The sequence below is a fragment of the Lethenteron reissneri genome, chromosome 37 (genome assembly GCF_015708825.2).
Source record: "Lethenteron reissneri isolate LAM-NWPU_2019-01 chromosome 37, ASM1570882v1, whole genome shotgun sequence".
Taxonomy (NCBI): Eukaryota; Metazoa; Chordata; class Hyperoartia; order Petromyzontiformes; family Petromyzontidae; genus Lethenteron; species Lethenteron reissneri.
This window is the reverse complement of record NC_083815.1, coordinates 615,411-633,749: the sequence shown is the minus strand read 5'-3', so window position 1 is coordinate 633,749 and position 18,339 is coordinate 615,411. Positions and strand designations below refer to the sequence as shown.

Genomic DNA, 18,339 nt, shown 5'->3' with positions numbered 1-18,339 from the left:
AGCCCCGCCTCTGGCCACACCCCTCTAGGAACCTTCGAGAACGTTCCAGAGGCTTCCATGTCAGCTGCGCCCATTAACCTTTCCCCCAGATAGAACCCCACTACTGCTAAGGCCTGGACTGTCTGACATTATATAAAGCGTAACCCCCCAATCATGCAAGAGATAGCGCCCGCTTATTACACATGTACATAAATATACCATAATCAACATCCATATATATACATGGAGATATAGTTAAGATACATTTTGATCTTTAGAAAGATGTATTTAGATAACAGTATTTAGATAATTTTGTTGTTGCGATCAACTTCCACTTTGTGTAGCTTTCACTTGTGGCCAGGTCCCTTCTTAAAATAAGCAAATCTGGCCTTCACCTGGTAAGATAAAAAAAAAAGTTTAATTTGCATATTTTAGATGACTTTTTTACCTTTCCTATACAGTGGAACCCCAGAGATCGAACTTTATTCGTTCCAGAAGGCTATTCGAACACCGATTTGTTTGAACACGGAATTAATTTTCCCCATAAGAATGAATGTAAATGACATGAATTGGTTCCAGACACAAGAAATCTCTCATTATAAAGCATTTTTACACGAAGTTTACAGTAATCACATGCATAAAATCATACAAAAAAATAAGAAACACAATAAATAAATTAATAAATATCTGAAATAAATGAAATAAATGAACATTGAACTTCACTTTACCTGTAGTAAGGAGAGTTGATGGCTTGAGTGGAAGGTGGCGAGGAGGAAGAAGTGGTGGTGTTATTGTTTGAAAGCGTCATGCACGCTGGCCATACGCGTCTCAGCCGTACGGGTTCTTTCAAGTCGCGATTGCCCGTTCGACCTCTGAATTTCGTTCGGTTTCCGGGGCAAAACATGTTCAGAAATATCGTTCGAACACCGATTTGTTCGAGTTCTGGTGCGTTCGATCTCCGAGGTTCTACTGTACATTGCACCCCTATCGTGTTTTTGTAATGTTTGTTGTTAGAACGTTCTGACCCGTCCCTACCGGATATTTGTGAAAAAGAGCTTTATAGCTCATCGGATTCCTCCAGGAAATATTTTGATTCTGTTTAGAGCTCATGTATCGATAATATATTATTAATAGAGAAACAACTCATAGAAACTCTTCACTTCTACTCGGACACATTCATAGAGCTATACAGAAACGCACAGATATTCATAGATACATTCATGAAGATTCATATACACACACATATACAGTCGTAAAGATCCACAGAAAGACTGATAGAGACGCATATAATCACCTGTGCAGCCATGATTCTCTGTCTGGCTGCGATGAGGGTGCACTTCTGGCAAGAGCAATCTCTCCACATGCAGAAGCGCTTGTGTCCCTAATAAAATAAACAATAACACCAATAATAATACTAATAGTAGCAACATGATAATCAGCAACATCACCAATAGGAGCAACGTAATCACTAATCGTAGCAACATCAGCAATATAAATATCGCAATCATACATAAACACTAGCTGATAACAGAGACATATCTACTGCATCATTAGTAGTGTAGAGGATGTCTCACCCACCCTCACACACTCGGACCACACAAACAACACGCATACCTTCTGCACTCAACATCACACATGCCACACACATCAATCACGCATACAGGGGATGCACCAGGGAAGGGTTGGAGGTCAGGGGTCACTCACGTCACGCACACATGGCACGCTCGGGCAGGGAATAGAGATTGGGGTTTTAGCACTGATGTGCACGACACGCAATCCAATGGGTTAGTGGTTAATGCTGATTGGATTGGTGCGGAGAGCGGATCGGAAAAGAGAAGACATTCTCAGCACCCAGGACGAGCACTGCTCAGAAACGGTCCCGCCAAGTTGGGATTCGTCCACCGGCTCATCGACAGGGTCCGAGGCAGCCATCCGACCGACATGGGCACCTTCGTCCACCAACCTGGTGGGGCAGACTCACCGCCGCAGCAGACCATCATCCAGAGATCAGATGATGGATCAGGTGCTTGAAGCAGTAACAGCGCTGCTTCGCCGGCTGGGGTCCGATGGGGGACAGCCCGGGGGGACCTCCAGCTGCATCACCACCCCAGCAAGGCGGCGGAAGCCTCATGCAGCCTTCCCAATCCAGGACACCGCAGCAGCCAGCGGCGGACAAACCACAACTGACACCACCGACAGTGCTTCCCGCGCAGGACCAGGGAGCAAGCCCTATCTAATCCTCCACGCCCCTGCCGACAGCAGCAACAGGAAACTGGGAGTATGCGGGTCCCAGCAGACGGCCGAGCAAGGGGCAACAGAACAAACCGGGACCAGAAAACCAGGTGTGCCCCAAATGGCATGACCCAGGGAATGCGGATGGGGATGCGGCTGCCAGTTGGGCATGATTGAGAAATTCGCGTCCAAAACTGGGGATTGGCACGACTTTGTTCGCCGTTTCGAGACAGCGGTCCGGGCACTGAGGTGGACAGGCCCTAGAAGCCGATCCTGGCCGCAAAAAGGGGATCCCCACAGGCAGTAGACAATCGATATGGCGGAGATGTGTGACCCCCATCCGGGGCTCGGAAAAAATTCTGAATTGGTAGTGGGACGCGTCCGAATCGCTCCTAGTCTTTAAGACCGAACTGCTGTTGCTGGCAGAAGCAACATTCACGTAGCTCGACGAGCCGTCCCTGGACTCGCTGGTGGCGGAGCATCTCCTTACCATGGTATGAAAGACAGGGGGGTACTGCTGTTGGTGGGGGAAGAAGCCCGCATAACACTTTGGGTCGCATGGCATCTTCAGGCCTATGAGGAGATGGCGGGACCCATGTGGATTGTGGCACGTGTCGCTTAACATCTCGACGACGACGCGGAACCCCGAGCGATCGAGATGCCAGAGCCACTTCGAGAAGCAGAGCGGCCAGCATGATGCTGGGCACCTCAGGAGGTGGAAGCAACGCTCCCGGGTAGGTGCGAAGTCATCTGCCATCACTGCGGTCACGAGGGCCACATCGCTCGCGGATGCCGCAGCAGGACGGTGGCAGCTGGGATGACCAGCTCGGTTTGAAGCTTTCGTGACTGCAAGGATTCATATTCTTAGGTTTTTTTCGGTAAAATCACGTAGGTAAAAAATTTAAATTAATAAAAGTAAAATAAAAATAAAATAATAAATATATATACTTATATTTTTTACTTTTATTAATTTTATTTTTTTACCTACGTGACTTTACCGAAAAAACCTAAGAATATGACCAGCTCGGATCAGCGGGCTTCACCAGCAGCCGCCTAAACTCAGGCGAGTGCGCACACCTCAGACACCTGGACAGAACCATCCACCCCATATTCACCTCTTCACGCATCTCATTTGTTGGAAGGCGTGTCACTAGTTCCCGTAGCCGGTCTGGCCCCGTGGCCAGACACAGTCACTAAGTGGTGTCGTCTCGCGAGAAGGGTAGTGGCGGCCATGGCCGTGACATCAGTGTTGGTAGGTTCGGTCGCAGGGGTTAACATGCGCATGTTGGTCGAGTGTCTCAGCCACCATCATATCCCTGCGCATCTTTGACTTTTTGCCAGAGGGACAGCATCATCAGTAGCCAGTTCAGGCGAGGTATATAGCCACAAATGGGGAAAGTATGGGGATCGTAGGGCAAGTGGTAGTGCCGGTCCACATTGGGGAGCTGGAGACACGGGGACTGGTACTGGTCTCCAGCATGCTCACGGTTCCCTGTTTGCTGGGTATGGATTTTCTGAGTCGCATACCCCTGTGCCTGACCGAGGAAGGCTGTATAGAAACTCTGTCGGAGGTCGGTTGTATTTTTGTGTCCGGGCGGAGGGGGAAAGCAAGTTTCACGGGTTCAGGGGCTTGTGCGAACCACGGTCTTGATCCCGCTGGGTGCTCAGGTCTTGGTGCCTTTGCGATATCACACCCCGCTCGTCACTTCCCGGTGGAATTCGCCGTTCGTAGTGTCCACGGTGCCATTGGTGGCTGCTTGCCACTGTTTGGCAGCATCTGACACGCTCGTGCGCAGCAATCAGCCACTTTTTTTACAAGTTCTTAACACGGCTGACACCCCCACAATGGTATAGGAAGGGGCGTTTTTTGCACATGTCAGTCCTATGGGTTCATGTTCCGATGCACAGGGTGTTCATAACGTGGATTTGGGAGAACTTCTTGGTTCTTTCGGTAAAGTCACGTAGAAGGGAAGTAATACAATAATAAAATAATAAAAATAAAACATAATAAAATAATTCTCACGACGTTTCGGCCACAACACTATGTATTATTCTACCCATACATAGTGTTATATTAAAATGTATAAGGTATAGGGTGGTTTATAGCAATACAGTATATAATTTAATGTTGGGTTTGTCTATGGCAGTATATAGTACGGTGTAGACTCGTGTGATGTAAGAGAACAAAGTTTAGATGGAAGCATATATAATTTTTACGACGTAGAATTGTAATGTATTACTTACTGTCAGTAACTCAGCTTATTGTAGAGTATAGTAAGTATACTGATGATGCTATGTAGTTTATACTTTAGTTGTTTATGTAGTTTATATTTTAGTTTTTTATGTGGTTGTTTAGCAACTGCAGCTACATACTATTAACATTCCTTTCCTTTGTTAATGCTACCCCCCTTCCCCCTCCCTTTGATGCTGCTAATCCTGCATAATGCACGGGCATAATATTAATTTGAAACCCCCCCGCCCACCTCCTACGCATTTTCCATATGCTAAATTCCTCTTGATATGCAAATTATTTTGTCTAGGCGCTCTTCTTCTCACCTCCCCCCCTCCAACCCAGCGTAAATATACGCTCCAAGCTTGGTGGTGTTTCATTCTTCACCTGAGGACGGCTGCTTGCGTTGTGGCCGAAACGTCGTGAGAATTATTTTATTATGTTTTATTTTTATTATGTTATTATTTTATTACTTCCCTTCTACGTGACTTTACCGAAAGAACCAAGAAGATGAATCCCTGCAGTCACGAAAGCTTTAAATCGAAATTTGGGAGAACTGTTGGTCGGCGTAGAAAATGTGTCTTGGAGAGACGACATCCTGGAGCAGACCACTGTTCTGTCAGAGAAGGAGTTGGGGGAGCTTAGGACCTTGTTCTACGACTTCGGTGATGTGTTCAGCAAGGGTCCCTATGATGTCATTTGCACTACGCTGATAGAACACCACATTGATATGGGTGATGCGTTACCCATAAGACAGAACGCCGATAGGATTAGTCCTACGGAAAAAAGAGCATGTACAGCGAGCAATGCAGGAGATGTTAGAGGCGGACATTAATTCGCTATCTATGAGTCCGTGGGGGGCACCGGCTGTTCTGGTCAAGAAATTGGACAGCACCCTGCGGTTTTGAGTAGACTTCAGATGCCTGAACAAAGTCACCTTGGCAGATGCTTACCTGCTCCCACACATTAATGACTCATTGGATCCGCTCACAGGGGCTACATTTTTCTCCACCCTAGACCTTTTGATGGGATTTTGGCAGCTACCACTGGATGAGGAATCTAGACCAAAAACTGCGTGCAAGACGCCCTAAGGTCTTTTTCAATCCAACTGTCTCCCTATGGGTTTGCGGACAGCTCCTGCCATGTTACAACGGTTGATGTTGTTAGTACTTGTGGTGTTAAAGTGGGAGTCCTGCCTCATCTATTTAGACGATGTTATTGTCTTTGGTCGCACATTCAAGGAACACTTGGCCCAATTGCGACAGGGATTTTCGAAAATTCACGACGCAAACTTTAAATTTAAACCCTCCAAATGTCATCTGGTTCAGTCCTCTGTTATGTACTTGGGTCACGTCAATGCATCCGTGGTCGCAATGAATCCGGACAGAACGGCATGCGTAGGTGATTGGCCCACTCCCATGTCCGTGACCGTGGTCCACAGATTTGTGAGGTTCATGTCGTACTACTGCCGCTTTGTCGATAATTTTGCCACCATTGTTAAGCCCTTCAATGCACTCACAGCAAAGGGACAGGCGTTCCCTTCGGGCCAGGAGGAGACTGACGCGTTCTTGACGCTGCGCCAGCATCTAACAGAAGCGCCACCCCTAGCATACCTCATTTGTTCGCTTCCCTTTGTGTTAGATATGGATGCTAGCGCCGTGGGGGTCGGGGCTATTCTTTCCGAGGTTCAGGAGGGTAGGGAGGTTGTGATCGCCTATGGGAGTCGTGTCTTGTCACCGGCCAAACAGCGATATTGTGTTACCCGTCGTGAGCTGCTCACCGTTGTCCACTTTGTTCAACAATTTTGCCCCTATCTGTACGGCCGCGCGTTTACTGTTCGGACAGATCATGCGGCGTTAGAGTATTTGCTTCGCATTGACCAACCGGCGGGTCAGATGGCTCGGTAGCTTGAACGACTGCAGGAATATTCATACTGAGTGGTGCACCGCAAAGGGCTGAGACACACTAATGCCGATGCATTGTCCCGGTTTCCGGCTCCCGTTGCATGCGCCTGTGGCGACAGGTCCCGGGCGCTGTAAGCCTGCAGCTGCGTCGGCGCCCGAGGTCGTAGCCCCGATTCCCGTCGGGGACTCGGACCAGGCGGGCTCGTCGTCATCATAGGGCTGACCCTGGGCGAATGCAGCAGGCAGAATCTGCCTTAGTGCCACTGTGGTGGGAAGTTTTTTCTTTATGTTGAATGGCCTGTTGATGCACTGGGACGTGACTGTCGGCCGCAGGGTTTTGGAGTCAGCTATGCGCAGACGTTCATGTCCATTTGGGCAGCCATGAGACGGAAGCAGCACTACGCCTTCACTATTTGTGGCCGGGCATGTCCGCCGATCACCATCGTTGGGTGTCGAACTGCTTGGGCTGTACGCGCAGGAAGCCTGTGGCTGCCGCGATGCGCACCCCCCTGCAGTCGATAAAAGTATCTGGGGTTAACGAGCTCGTTGCCCTCGATATATTAGGCCCCTTTCCAGCCACTGCTCGGGGTAATAAATACCTACTAGCGGGTATAGAATACTTTACCCACTGGCCCTTCGCATGGAACATTGGTCGATCAGACCGCGGCGTCTATAACCGATGCCTTTGTTAAGGGGTACGTGGCTGACAAGGGGGGTTCTGAGCACCTGTTGACAGACCAGGGGCGCAACTTCTCTTTCAAGCTTTTTCAGGGGGTGTACGACACGTCAAGAAGGTGCGGATTTCCCCATACCACCCGCAAACTGATGGTATGGTTGGACGCTTTAACCGCACAATCTTGGGGATGTTATTTGGTGAACGCCCAGCAAATGGACTAGGATTTGCACATCCCCTGGGTGCTGGCAGCCTATTGTTCGCTGCCACATGCATCCACGGGATACGCACCCTTCTTCTTGGTTCTTTCGGTAAAGTCACGTAGAAGGGAAGTAATAAAATAATAAAAATAAAACATAATAAAATAATTCTCACGACGTTTCGGCCACAACGCAAGCAGCCGTCCTCAGGTGAAAACCAGGTCTGTCGAGGTGACAGTGTCTGAATGAAACAGCACCATGCTTGGAGCATATATTTAAGCTGGGTTGGAAGGGGGGGAAAGGGCGCCTTGACAAAATAATTTGCATATCAAGAGGAATTCAGCATATTTATGGGAAATGCAGGTATGTGATTAGCACTACTTATGCCCGTGCATTATGCAGGATTAGCAGCATCAAAGGGAGGGGATATGGGAAATGCAGGTATGTGATTGGTACTACTTATACCCGTGCATTATGCAGGATTAGCAGCATCAAAGGGAGGGGATATGGGAAATGCAGGTATGTGAATAGTACTAATTATGCCCGTGCATTATGCAGGATTAGCGGGCATCAAAGGGAGGGGATAGGGGTAACATTAATAAAGGGAAGTAGTGTTAATAGTATGTAGCTGCAGTAACTAAAAACCAACACGTAAACAACTAAAGTATAAACTACATAGTATCATCAGTATACTAACTATACTCTATAATAAGCTGAGTTACTAACAGTAAGTAATACATTACAATTCTACGTCGTAAAAAATATATGCTTCCATCTAAACTTTATTCTCTTAAATCACACGAGTCTACACCGTACTATATACTGCCATAGACAAACCCAACATTAAATTATATACTGTATTGCTATAAACCTTATACATTTTAATATAACACTATGTATTATTCTACCCACCCTAATGTATATCACACTGCTGTATATCTATATATATAAAATCGTAGATGTCTGTCTGTGTGTGTGTGTGTGGATTTCGGACCATACGCACTTTCATTGGACGGCGGTTGCCCCTGGCAACGGCTAGCGACGCCTTCGCCGCTTTCATTGGACCTGGCAACGGCTAGCGACGCCTTCGCCAAGGGCTGCAGTTTCATTGGACGGCGGTTGCCCCTGCCAACGGCTAGCCACGCCTTCGCCACTTTCATAGGCTCCGTAATTAATTAAATAATAGCCATTACACAGTATTCTTGGAGCGCTAGGGGGGGGGAAGGAACGCCACCCGTACCCTGCCTCTGCCGCGTGGACAATTTGGGCGAGGCCGCAGGCTCTGCACGCTACTAGGCCTCGACACCCACCACGCCACTCTGAGGTAAATTCATCAAAGTTTTTCCTACTCTTCACTACACCCCCACCACAATGTGTGCAATTACTATTACTTTTAAACCCAACGCGCCAACAATCGATTACTTAAATGTTCACTGTACAAATAGTCATTAAGCTGGGTCAGCGTACTGCCAGTCTATCATGTAGACTGTAGCCTGCTTATTAAGCTCGGTGAGCGTACTGCCACTCTATCATGTACACTCTAGCCTGCTTATGAAGCTGACTGCGTGTACTGGCAGTCTATAATGTGGACTGTAGCCTGGTTATTATCATCGATTCTTTATATGTTCTTTGTACAAATAGTCATTAAGCTGGTTGAGCGACCCCAGTTCGATTCCAACTCACGCCCACCACCGCTGACGATTATTTGAAACGGACCTGGCCCTCCCCTAGGTCCACTCAGCCTCAAACGCGTAACTGCTGTCGTGTGTGAACATCGTCACTGGGGAGACAAAGGCGGACGGGCATCGTGGATCCAAGTCCCGGGCGAAGCCGGGTCATGTGTATGTGTGTATGTGTTTATGTGTATGTCTGTGTGTCTGTATGTATGTGTGTATGTATGTGTGTGTATGTGTTTGTGTGTGTGTGTATGTGGGTTTTTTTCTATGTGTTTATGTCTATGTCTGTGTGTCTGTATGTATGTGTGTATGTACGTGTGTGTATGTGTTTGTGTGTATGTATGTGTGTGTGTATGTATGTGTGTATGTGTTTGTGTGTATGTGTGTGTATGTATGTGTGTGTATGTGTTTGTATGTGTTTGTGTGTTTACGCTCGCATTACACAAATGTGTTGCAGGTCTAAGGCGTTCCTCGCGCAGCATTGCCGCTTTATTATTGCAGTCGTTTACTGCCGTGCGCACCCTGAAAGTCGTGTGTGTCTGCAGCAAGCGCGTGTATGTGTACCTATGGACGCGCGCGCGTGTGTTGTGTAGGGGGAACGGTAGTGTAGTGCTTAGCGTGCTGTCTGTGTGTGTGTCTGTGTGTGTGTCTGCGTGTGTGGTGTGTGGGGAGCGGTAGTGTAGTGCTTAGCGTGCTGTCTGTGTGTCTGTGTGTGTGTGTCTGTCTGTGTCTGTCTGCGTGTGTCTGTGTGTGTGTCTGTGTGTGTGTCTGTGCGTGTGTGGTGTGAGGAGCGGTGGGTGTAGTGGTTAACGCTACGCTGCGCTACAAACCCGGCGAACCGAGTTCCATTCCCGCTCACGGCCACCACCGGTGACGATTATTTGAACCTCCCCTAGGTCGACTCAGCCTCAAACGAGTAACTGGTGTGGCGTATTAACATCGCCACTGGGGAGACAAAGGCGGCCGTGCGTGAGTGGTGAGGGAGGGAGAGTGGTGAGGGAGGGAGAGTGGTGAGGGAGGGACTCAGCCGCAAAACGAGTAACTGGTGTGGCGTATTAACATCGCCACTGGGGAGACATAGGCGGCCGGCCGTGGTGGATACAAGTCCCGGGCGAAGCCGGGTAGTACAGCTAGTTCGCTATACAATTACGATACTATATATTACTTTGTACATTGTATTAAGCATATAAATGTTACAACATCTGTGGTGCACGAGCGGTGACAACGAAATAAAGCAGTTCAAGTACACCAGCCGCCCAAGTCTCCTTGCCAGGAGTACTTTAGTACAATAGTAAGAGCAACACCATCAATACCAATAGCATAGACCAGCTTCATGTCGTCATCATCAGTAGTAGCAGCAAAAACATGAATATGAATTACAGAACATAGCAATCCTCATTGCAGACTCAACCCTACACAATAATCAGCCTCATCGTCACCTTGAGTTCCATCACGTAACCGTGGTTACGGCAGCGCGCGCACTTGGGGGCACGTGACTTCCTCACCCCCGCAGCCCCTCCCCCCTCCCCCGCACGCGAGGGGCGGGGCTCTGTGGGCATCTGTGGGAGGAGCGGAGGATTGAGACTCTGAGTTGTGACGGGTTTCTCGGTCATGGTTTATCTAATGATGTATTGTAGTAGTAGTTTGTAGCAGTAGTTGAAATAATATATTGTTAAGTTATAATCATCTGCATTTTTTTACACTTCATTGTAAATATTCACGTTTTCCTAGGAACGCATCTCTTTGTGCAGGAGGCGATATTCCTGTATTTGCATATGGCATTGTAAATTGGGTTAGGGCGTCAGTTGTTAATAACATTGTTCAATATTCAAATGCATTGTTTTGGGCGATTTCATGCTGTGTGACGGCTTGATATTGCGAGTAAGCGTCTCGTTAATGAAGCACAATTGATTCAGAATCAGAATCTTTACTGAAAGAATCCGATGAGCTATGAAGCTCATTTTCATTCCTGATAGCGACTCGGGGACGATACCAAATATTGCGATACCTGGCCATTCAAGAAAGGCGAACATATGGCTGTGGGATAATAGATCAATGGGAGGTATTGCGGCCGTTGCCGTCTCCTGGAGCTTGTGGGAGCCCCCAGGCGCCAGAGACGAACGCGACGCAGTCGGCGACGCGAGAATTCGTGGAGACGCGAATACTCAACAACCACCCTGCTGTGATCTTGGATCACGGTCACATCTGCTCACATCTGCTCGAGTCTGTACGACTCTTCGTGTGTCCAAGAGGCTGTGAATCTGTGGGTCTCTACGTGTTTGCGCGAGGCTATGGGGTAACTCTGTGAAGTCTGTGTTTATGCGCGTTAATGTGTATACAGGATACAAGGATGTACTCACGTTATTGATGATTGGTTGAAATGGTCGATAAATTAACTCCTGGTACCACAAATGAAAACATTAAACTCACAAACGCAACACTAGCTACTCAAAGTGTTAAATTTACTCACGATAACATCTTAAACCAAATACAAATACTTGTATAATCAAATATTTTATCTTAAACGTAAGGTCCTTAATTGTACTTTAGTTGACAATTATTGTGTTAATAACCGTGATACAGTAGCTTTAGCGTGTGTGTGTAGAGACGACATGGCACTTATGAACCCTCTTTTCCCTTATCTCTCTCCCCGTGACCTAGAGCTGTGTGGGAGGGTTTCTGTGCGAGTGTATGGGCCTCTTTGAGTCTATGGACTTTTGTGAATCTATGGGTTTGTGTCAGTTTGTCTTTGTGTGTGTCCCTGTGTTCATCCTGAGGCTCCCATAGTGTTCATCACTGGTAATGTAAGTGAAAGTAATGGTGATTTTTGGTGAAGTATGGTTTATTGAAGGCATGTATTAATATCCGTGTCTCTGATTAAATTCTTAAGCACTTTCTGGGTCATGTTGTGTGGGAGAGCTTTAGCCTGGCTCTGTGAGCCTGGGTGATTAACACCGAACCCTATGGGAGCCCTAGTCTGGCTCTTGTGAGCCTATGATTGGTGTGTACCTCGATCCGTCTCTTTCTATCTGGGTCTCTGTGTATCTCTCGTCCTGTTTCTCCCATCTCTGTATAATGCGTGTTCAGCAAAGGAAGTTAATTAAATGACTAAACAAGAAATCTCTTCATTGTTAACCCTGACTCCCCTACACACACAAATATAAAGACAAAGATGCCCTGTGTCACCCACATAGGCTGCTACGACGAGTGCTGTTAGTGATTATCACTTATGAGGGAATGGTGAGACAAGCACCACGCCTGGCCGCCTTGGTCTCCCCAATGCTGATGTTTACATCGCATCTGGTACCCATTAAAAGCTGTGTCGATCTAGGGGAGGAATCCAGGACTAGTTCAGATATCCACCGATATTGGCAATGAGTGGGAATTGAACACACACCACACACGAGGCAGGCTTATGTGAAGCAAATCACGTACAAAAATAATAGAAACACTTAAAAACCTAATTACAAAGTTTAAATTGTCATATTTTACGTCGCATTGTGAATAACACAATGACAAATATGACATTTGTCTCCGTCTCTTATTGACTAATAATTCAATTTCCACCTCACTTCCAACATCCGTGGTGATTACCTGAATCTGAACCTGTCCTAGGTCTTCCCTACCTACCAATGAGTGGTGTGGTGAAGTATAGTTGAACTGGGCCTGCATTCCAGAAGTGTATTGTTTATAATGAATGTATATAACAATTAGAGAAATAACTAAAATTGTAGATGACTGCACAGATCTGCAAGAAGGAGAGATGGGACAAATAGAGACATGGCGAGAAATAAACGAGAGACTTGGAGAAAGACATGAAGAGACACGGGGAGTAGGAGGAGACAGGGAGGAGGAATTTCAGTCTTCAGGCCCATAGGCAAGTCGGGGTTTGTTGTGGTTGGCATGTCTTCGGCTGGCTGTACATTTCATCATCCCCTCAGTGGCCCAAGGGCAGCTGGGGGTTCTCGCCACGCGTGGCAACACTAGTATCAGAACTCGGCAAGCCTCGGTGGAGAGTATGAGGATTTACCTGTCGTGCATAGCCCATTCCCACACATCCACAATGAGAAATCAGCTGAATTAGTCAAAGTATTTAATCTCCACGTGGTACAAATACAAGGTCTGAAGGACACCGAGTACCACAAATATTCTCAATATTGAGATTCACCAAGCTCCCCACAAGTGTTGTCAAATATGCAACCATCTGCATTCTTGTGACCCTCACGATAGTTTATAATTGACACAGAACATAAACCTCACGGCGTTTAGATTAAATTAATATTTTTTTAAGAATTGGCCATTTTCTGCTCAAGTAAAAACTGAAAACGATCACCCCCGTGAGGTTTGAATTTTGCCTCGACTCACCACAGGCATTGCAGATCACCCACGTCAAGACACGCAGAGATCGATTACCACACGCTCTGTTGCATGTGCAGCCAACATCTGTCCATACAGGGCATGTGTCAAGTGTGTAGAGGGATTCCATCTTCTAATGTAATTACCATACGATTAATACACATCTGATTTATGTTTTGGACACAAATTTGACAAAAAAACCCAAGACACCATGTTGTGCAGTTTCAAACTCTCCACATTTGATTCCAATACTAGGTGAGGGCAAAGGTGAGAACATAGGTAAGTGCCCATCCCAGGTGAGGTCACAAGCCTACTGGTTTTCATAGACAAGGATGTTGCATTGCACGGCTCGCAGACGCTCCAGGGCGGTAGGGTATTCTGGCTGTAGGGCCAGTGCTGACCCGTAGCACTGCAGGGCCTTTTGTCTGTCCTCCTATGCACACACAACCATGCAGGTGCCCGTTGTAGTTAAAACATTAAAGATGCAGCCCTGCATTTTGTTGATCATGCATATCACTGCTGGCAGAAAGACCACGCTGGCCAGGCGGGAACAGGCGGGCGTACCCACACTTTACCCCACCACACGTAACCTGCCAGTCGAATGAGTACCCATTTGTATTGTTAGGTGGACAGAGGTGGGGGGGATTTAAGAAAATTGCCCCCATTGCAACTGTTACGCACGGAGATCGAGTCGAACCGGCGACATCTGGATCGCAAGTCCAGTGTTTGGCCCGACCGTTGCACCATGGCAGAATCCTATGGACAATAATTATTTAACATATAACAAAGGCAAAACATATCCTAATAATTGAAAACTGTAACACCACAGAAACTGGAATGTAAACAAAATCATTAAATAAATATTCTTTGGGTCTTTTGGTAAAGCCACATAGATAGAACAAATAATAAAATAATAAAAATTATAACAATATCACGACGTTTTGATCGCAACACAAGCAATTATTAAATGGCGGCTTGCCATCCTTTTCCACCTCCATGTGGCGATGGCTCTCTCCAAGCTCTCTCCGAGCTTACATTGACAAGAAAATTTCTTACATTGACAAGCAAATTTCTTACATTGACATGCTAATGTCTATACTTTTAGGTTTTTTCGGTAAAGTCACGTAGGTAAAAAATAAAATTAAAAGTTAATAATGGAAATAAAATAAAATAATGAATCACGATGCAGTAATTTTAGCTGCATCAAGGGATGCAGTAATTTTAGCTGTGACGGTCCCACCTGATGACGGAGACTTGTGTTGCCTCCGAAACGTCGTGATTTATTATTTTATTTTATTTCCATTATTAACTTTTAATTTTATTTTTTACCTACGTGACTTTACCGAAAAAACCTAAGAGTATGAATCCTTGCAGTCACGAAAGCTTCAAATCTAGAATATGCTAATGTCTCACAATACAATGACCACCCCCACAGCTTCGTTTGTCAAGATTTCTCTGATCTTCCATTTACATGCAAATTTCATCTCGAGCCCTGCCCACTGACCCTTGGGCTACACCCATCTCAAACCTTTATAACTCCCAGCCTTAGCAGCGCTCCCACCATATATTCTCAGCAGCTCTCCCGCTATATTTTTCACCTGATGACGATTGCTTGTGTTGCGATCGAAACGTCGTGATATTGTTATTATTTTATTACTTTTTATATCTATGTGGTTTTACCGAAAGACCCAAAGAATATGAATTCCTGCAGTCACAAAAGTTTTAAGTCAAGATTTAAATAAATAAAATTAGGCCGTGTACATTTACGCAGATGACAATTCCTTAACCAATTATGTATGTTGAACTTATTTTGCACCATACATAGACAACCATGCTCACCGGAGTTGCGGGGGAAGGACAACAAACTAAACACAAAAAGTTCAAGGGAATTGGAAGCTCCATTAAAAAAGTTACAATATCCTGCAGTGACAGTTGTGTGAATATTTGATATTTAAAAACACAGACCCATGCACACACAGACCTCCATGTGTGCAAATAAACCCAGCGCAAACACAGACACAACCATGACTGTTTATGGAACTCAACAGATTTTACACGAATTTCACCTTTGCTTATTATAAATTGGACACGTATATTTACGCAGCCAATATAATGATTCATAATTAATTTTTAGATGAGGCCAAACAATGATCGAGCAAAGTTTCTGCGAATACAGTGTAATTCTGATTATTCCTGGAAGGTCATGACACCTGTTTTAGAAGATGATCCGGTGCTGTTGCTAGACCTTGTTCTGATGTAATCTGACAATTTCAACTGAAATGCAGTATGTTTTTTCTAAATGAAGTTTAGACAATCATTGTTCAACTATCTGGGAAGCTAAAACAATAACGGTTTGCTCATTAACGCTTGTGCATGTGACAATTTGTTTGGCTGTGTCGGGTGGTGGGGGGGGGTCTCTTGCTACATAAATTTTGCCAGATCATTAAGTGGCCTAACAACCACTGTACGACGGTCACAGTAAACTAGCTAACAAGGTATCTCTGAATATTGCTGCAAAAATAAGAATGCAAGTGACTTGTCTTACCTGTTGGCACCCATGGTATCCCTACCACCATTCATCTATTTTTGCGTGCGTGTGTTCCTCAAGGCAATTTCCTGTTCAAATGAGTATTATGGTGGTGCTCATTTCTTATTTACAGCCCTGAGCCAGTAGTGGACATTCCACATTTTTATCGCAGGGGTAAGTTTGTTCCCGGGACAACCACTGTTGATTTCCTCACACAGTGATATGAATTTCATTAACCCTGGGTCAATGCTCCGAGTCAACAGAATTTTCTCAGAACCTTCTGATTGCGAGCTGCTCACTCTACCACCGACTTGGCTTCTGTTGCGATGTGAATTAGGTGTGAGCGGTGGCACGGTGCTCACCGTGGCGAGGTAGGCATTGCCCAGCGTGCAGTGTGCGGTAGGATTTCTGGGAGAGATGTGCACTGCCATGCCAGCCACGAGCTGAGCCTCCTTCCCCAGCCTGGCCTGTAGGAGCACGTTCGCGAGACTAACCAGAGCCACGTCCTACAACACACGCGCCGCATAGGCAGGTCAACACCGCAAGCCACTCGACAACGATTATTCCCAACAGGCAAACCCAACAGGCACACTCTGCCTCAAAGCTGTGTCAACATGGAATTATCTCTCAAGACACACGAAATGCACCACCAACCTCAACATTTAACTGATTTACATCTTTAATTAAAACAAACTGGCACAACATCTGCAACTGGTGCAGCAAGAGTAGAATCTACATAAACCAGTGCTGTGCATAATTTAATTATCTACATGTTGACGAGTTTGGGAGTGATGTCCAGTATACAGGGAGACCTTGCTAAGCGCTACCCCGTACAGTGCTGATTAGTTAAAGTGCTCTTTGTCCTGGTGACATTTTTAATGAAAACATTAAGAACATCCAAAAATCTTAAAAGCGCTTTTGAGTCAGAACATGCAGCACTGGCTGAGGAAACACACCCACTGCCATCTTTGTTTACTTTCACAAAGCCAATGAGAGCAAGAAATGCTCCGAGCAGAGCAACGCTCGCCAGTATTTTTAAAAAGACACGTGCCCACTGACGTATGCTTACTCCACCACCTTGGTCTCTGCCTCATTTATTTTGTTTTTGTGACCATTAAAGACCCAATGTGTCTGGAAAAAGGCCTGCAAGTGTTAGTGCTGGAAATGTGACCAAAGTGTCAGGAAAAGTATCACTTTGGATGTCAAAATCCAAGTGATATGGCGGGTTGAGGCAGGTGAGTGTCAGGTGGCTGTGGGTTGTGAGTAGAATGCACTGGTGAGTACAGTACATAATATTGATCTAACAAAATATTAGCTTTTATTTATTAAATCATGTTTACCATCTGTATTTTTATTAGTGTTTTTACCGATATCCCAATGAAGCCCTCATGTATTGCTTATAAGCAAGAAATAACATCATGAATGATTCTCCATATATTTAATAGTAAAATGACCCCTTTTCATGTTGATTCAATTCGCACTCACTTCTCCAGGAACACATCTTGAGCACTAAGCGAGGTCTACGTGTATACGTGTATACATGTGTGCTGATTAAGTTTGCTATGTGTGGGTGGGGGAACGGTGGAACAGTGTTTAGCACGCGGCGCTACAAACCCGGCGACCAGAATTTGATTTCCATTCAAGGCCAACACCAGCGATGACGATCTGAACAGGTCCTGGGCCTCCCCTAGGTTGACTGAGCCTCACATGAGTAACTAGTGCGGTGTGTAAAAATCACTGCGCGAGACAAAGGCAGTCGGGCGTGGTGCTGGCCACCCACCCCCTCGAGTGATGGCCTTCATAGGTGCTCGATAATAGCACTTGCCCCAACAGTTTGGTCAAGGCTAAAAGGGGAATCTTTATAATTGTATGTGTGTATACGCATCATTACGTGTTACTGTATGTCACTTGACACCCTGGACTACCTTGCAAATTATATGTTTCTCTAACTCAAAGGATTTTCTCTGAAACATTGAAATAGAAAAAACCCATAACAACCACCAGACATGGTGCACAGAAGCCCTGGCGGTGTCTGGCACCTTCATGTGGTGAGGGGCGTGGTGCAGGCCATGTCTCAGGCAATCAATTGCGCGTCGCCCCTGGCCTTGGATCCTCCAGTAGAGGGCAGCGAGGTTGGCCAACACCCATGATGTGTCATTCTGTGGGCAGAGCACATAGCCAGCACACAGCACGGTTGGCTATGTACGGTGCGAAAGAAGTTCAACATATACACATACAATAGTGTTCAGCTCTCGCACGAGATTGAACCAAGTTCTCTCGTGTTTAATGCTGGAGTTGAGAGCACATAAAGGGAGTTTGAGCACAGTGAGTGGAGGGGAGTAGAGTGAGATGAGAGGGGAAAGGTATGAGTATGCATGGAGGAGAGGAGAGTGAGATGAGAGGGGAAAAGAAGAGCATATGCAGGGGAGTAGAGTAAGATGAGAGGAGAGGGTCCATGGAGGATCTTGATAATTGTGAATGCGACCTTAAATTGATCTGGGATTGGCAGCCAGTAGAGGGATTGGAATATTGGGGAGATGTGGTCTCATTTACAGGTGCGGA

General features: G+C 46.1%; 2 protein-coding genes across 5 annotated transcripts in view; both read right to left on the bottom strand.

Moving 5' to 3' along the window:
- LOC133351390 (doublesex- and mab-3-related transcription factor 1-like) overlaps positions 1–12,819 on the bottom strand; it is a 29,006-nt gene extending 16,187 nt beyond the window's left edge. Inside the window, exons 1-3 of one of the 4 annotated variants that reach the window (XM_061566543.1) lie at positions 11,255–12,819; positions 10,334–10,453; positions 1,274–1,360 (exon numbers count right to left, since the gene is read on the bottom strand). In XM_061566543.1, coding sequence (XP_061422527.1) covers positions 1,274–1,360; positions 10,334–10,453 — 207 coding nt within the window. In that variant the 5' untranslated portion in view covers positions 11,255–12,819. Of the gene's footprint in view, positions 1–1,273; positions 1,361–1,830; positions 2,018–10,207 lie in introns of those variants that run through there. The other 3 variants (XM_061566542.1, XM_061566546.1, XM_061566544.1) reach the window with 3 other exon arrangements.
- Positions 12,820–12,970: 151 nt separating this feature from the next.
- The window catches only part of TTC17 (tetratricopeptide repeat domain 17), a 32,566-nt gene continuing 27,197 nt past the window's right edge, over positions 12,971–18,339 (bottom strand). Inside the window, exons 24-26 of the mRNA XM_061566538.1 lie at positions 17,817–17,936; positions 16,140–16,283; positions 12,971–13,683 (exon numbers count right to left, since the gene is read on the bottom strand). Coding sequence (XP_061422522.1) covers positions 13,561–13,683; positions 16,140–16,283; positions 17,817–17,936 — 387 coding nt within the window. The 3' untranslated portion in view covers positions 12,971–13,560. The remainder of the gene's footprint in view (positions 13,684–16,139; positions 16,284–17,816; positions 17,937–18,339) is intronic.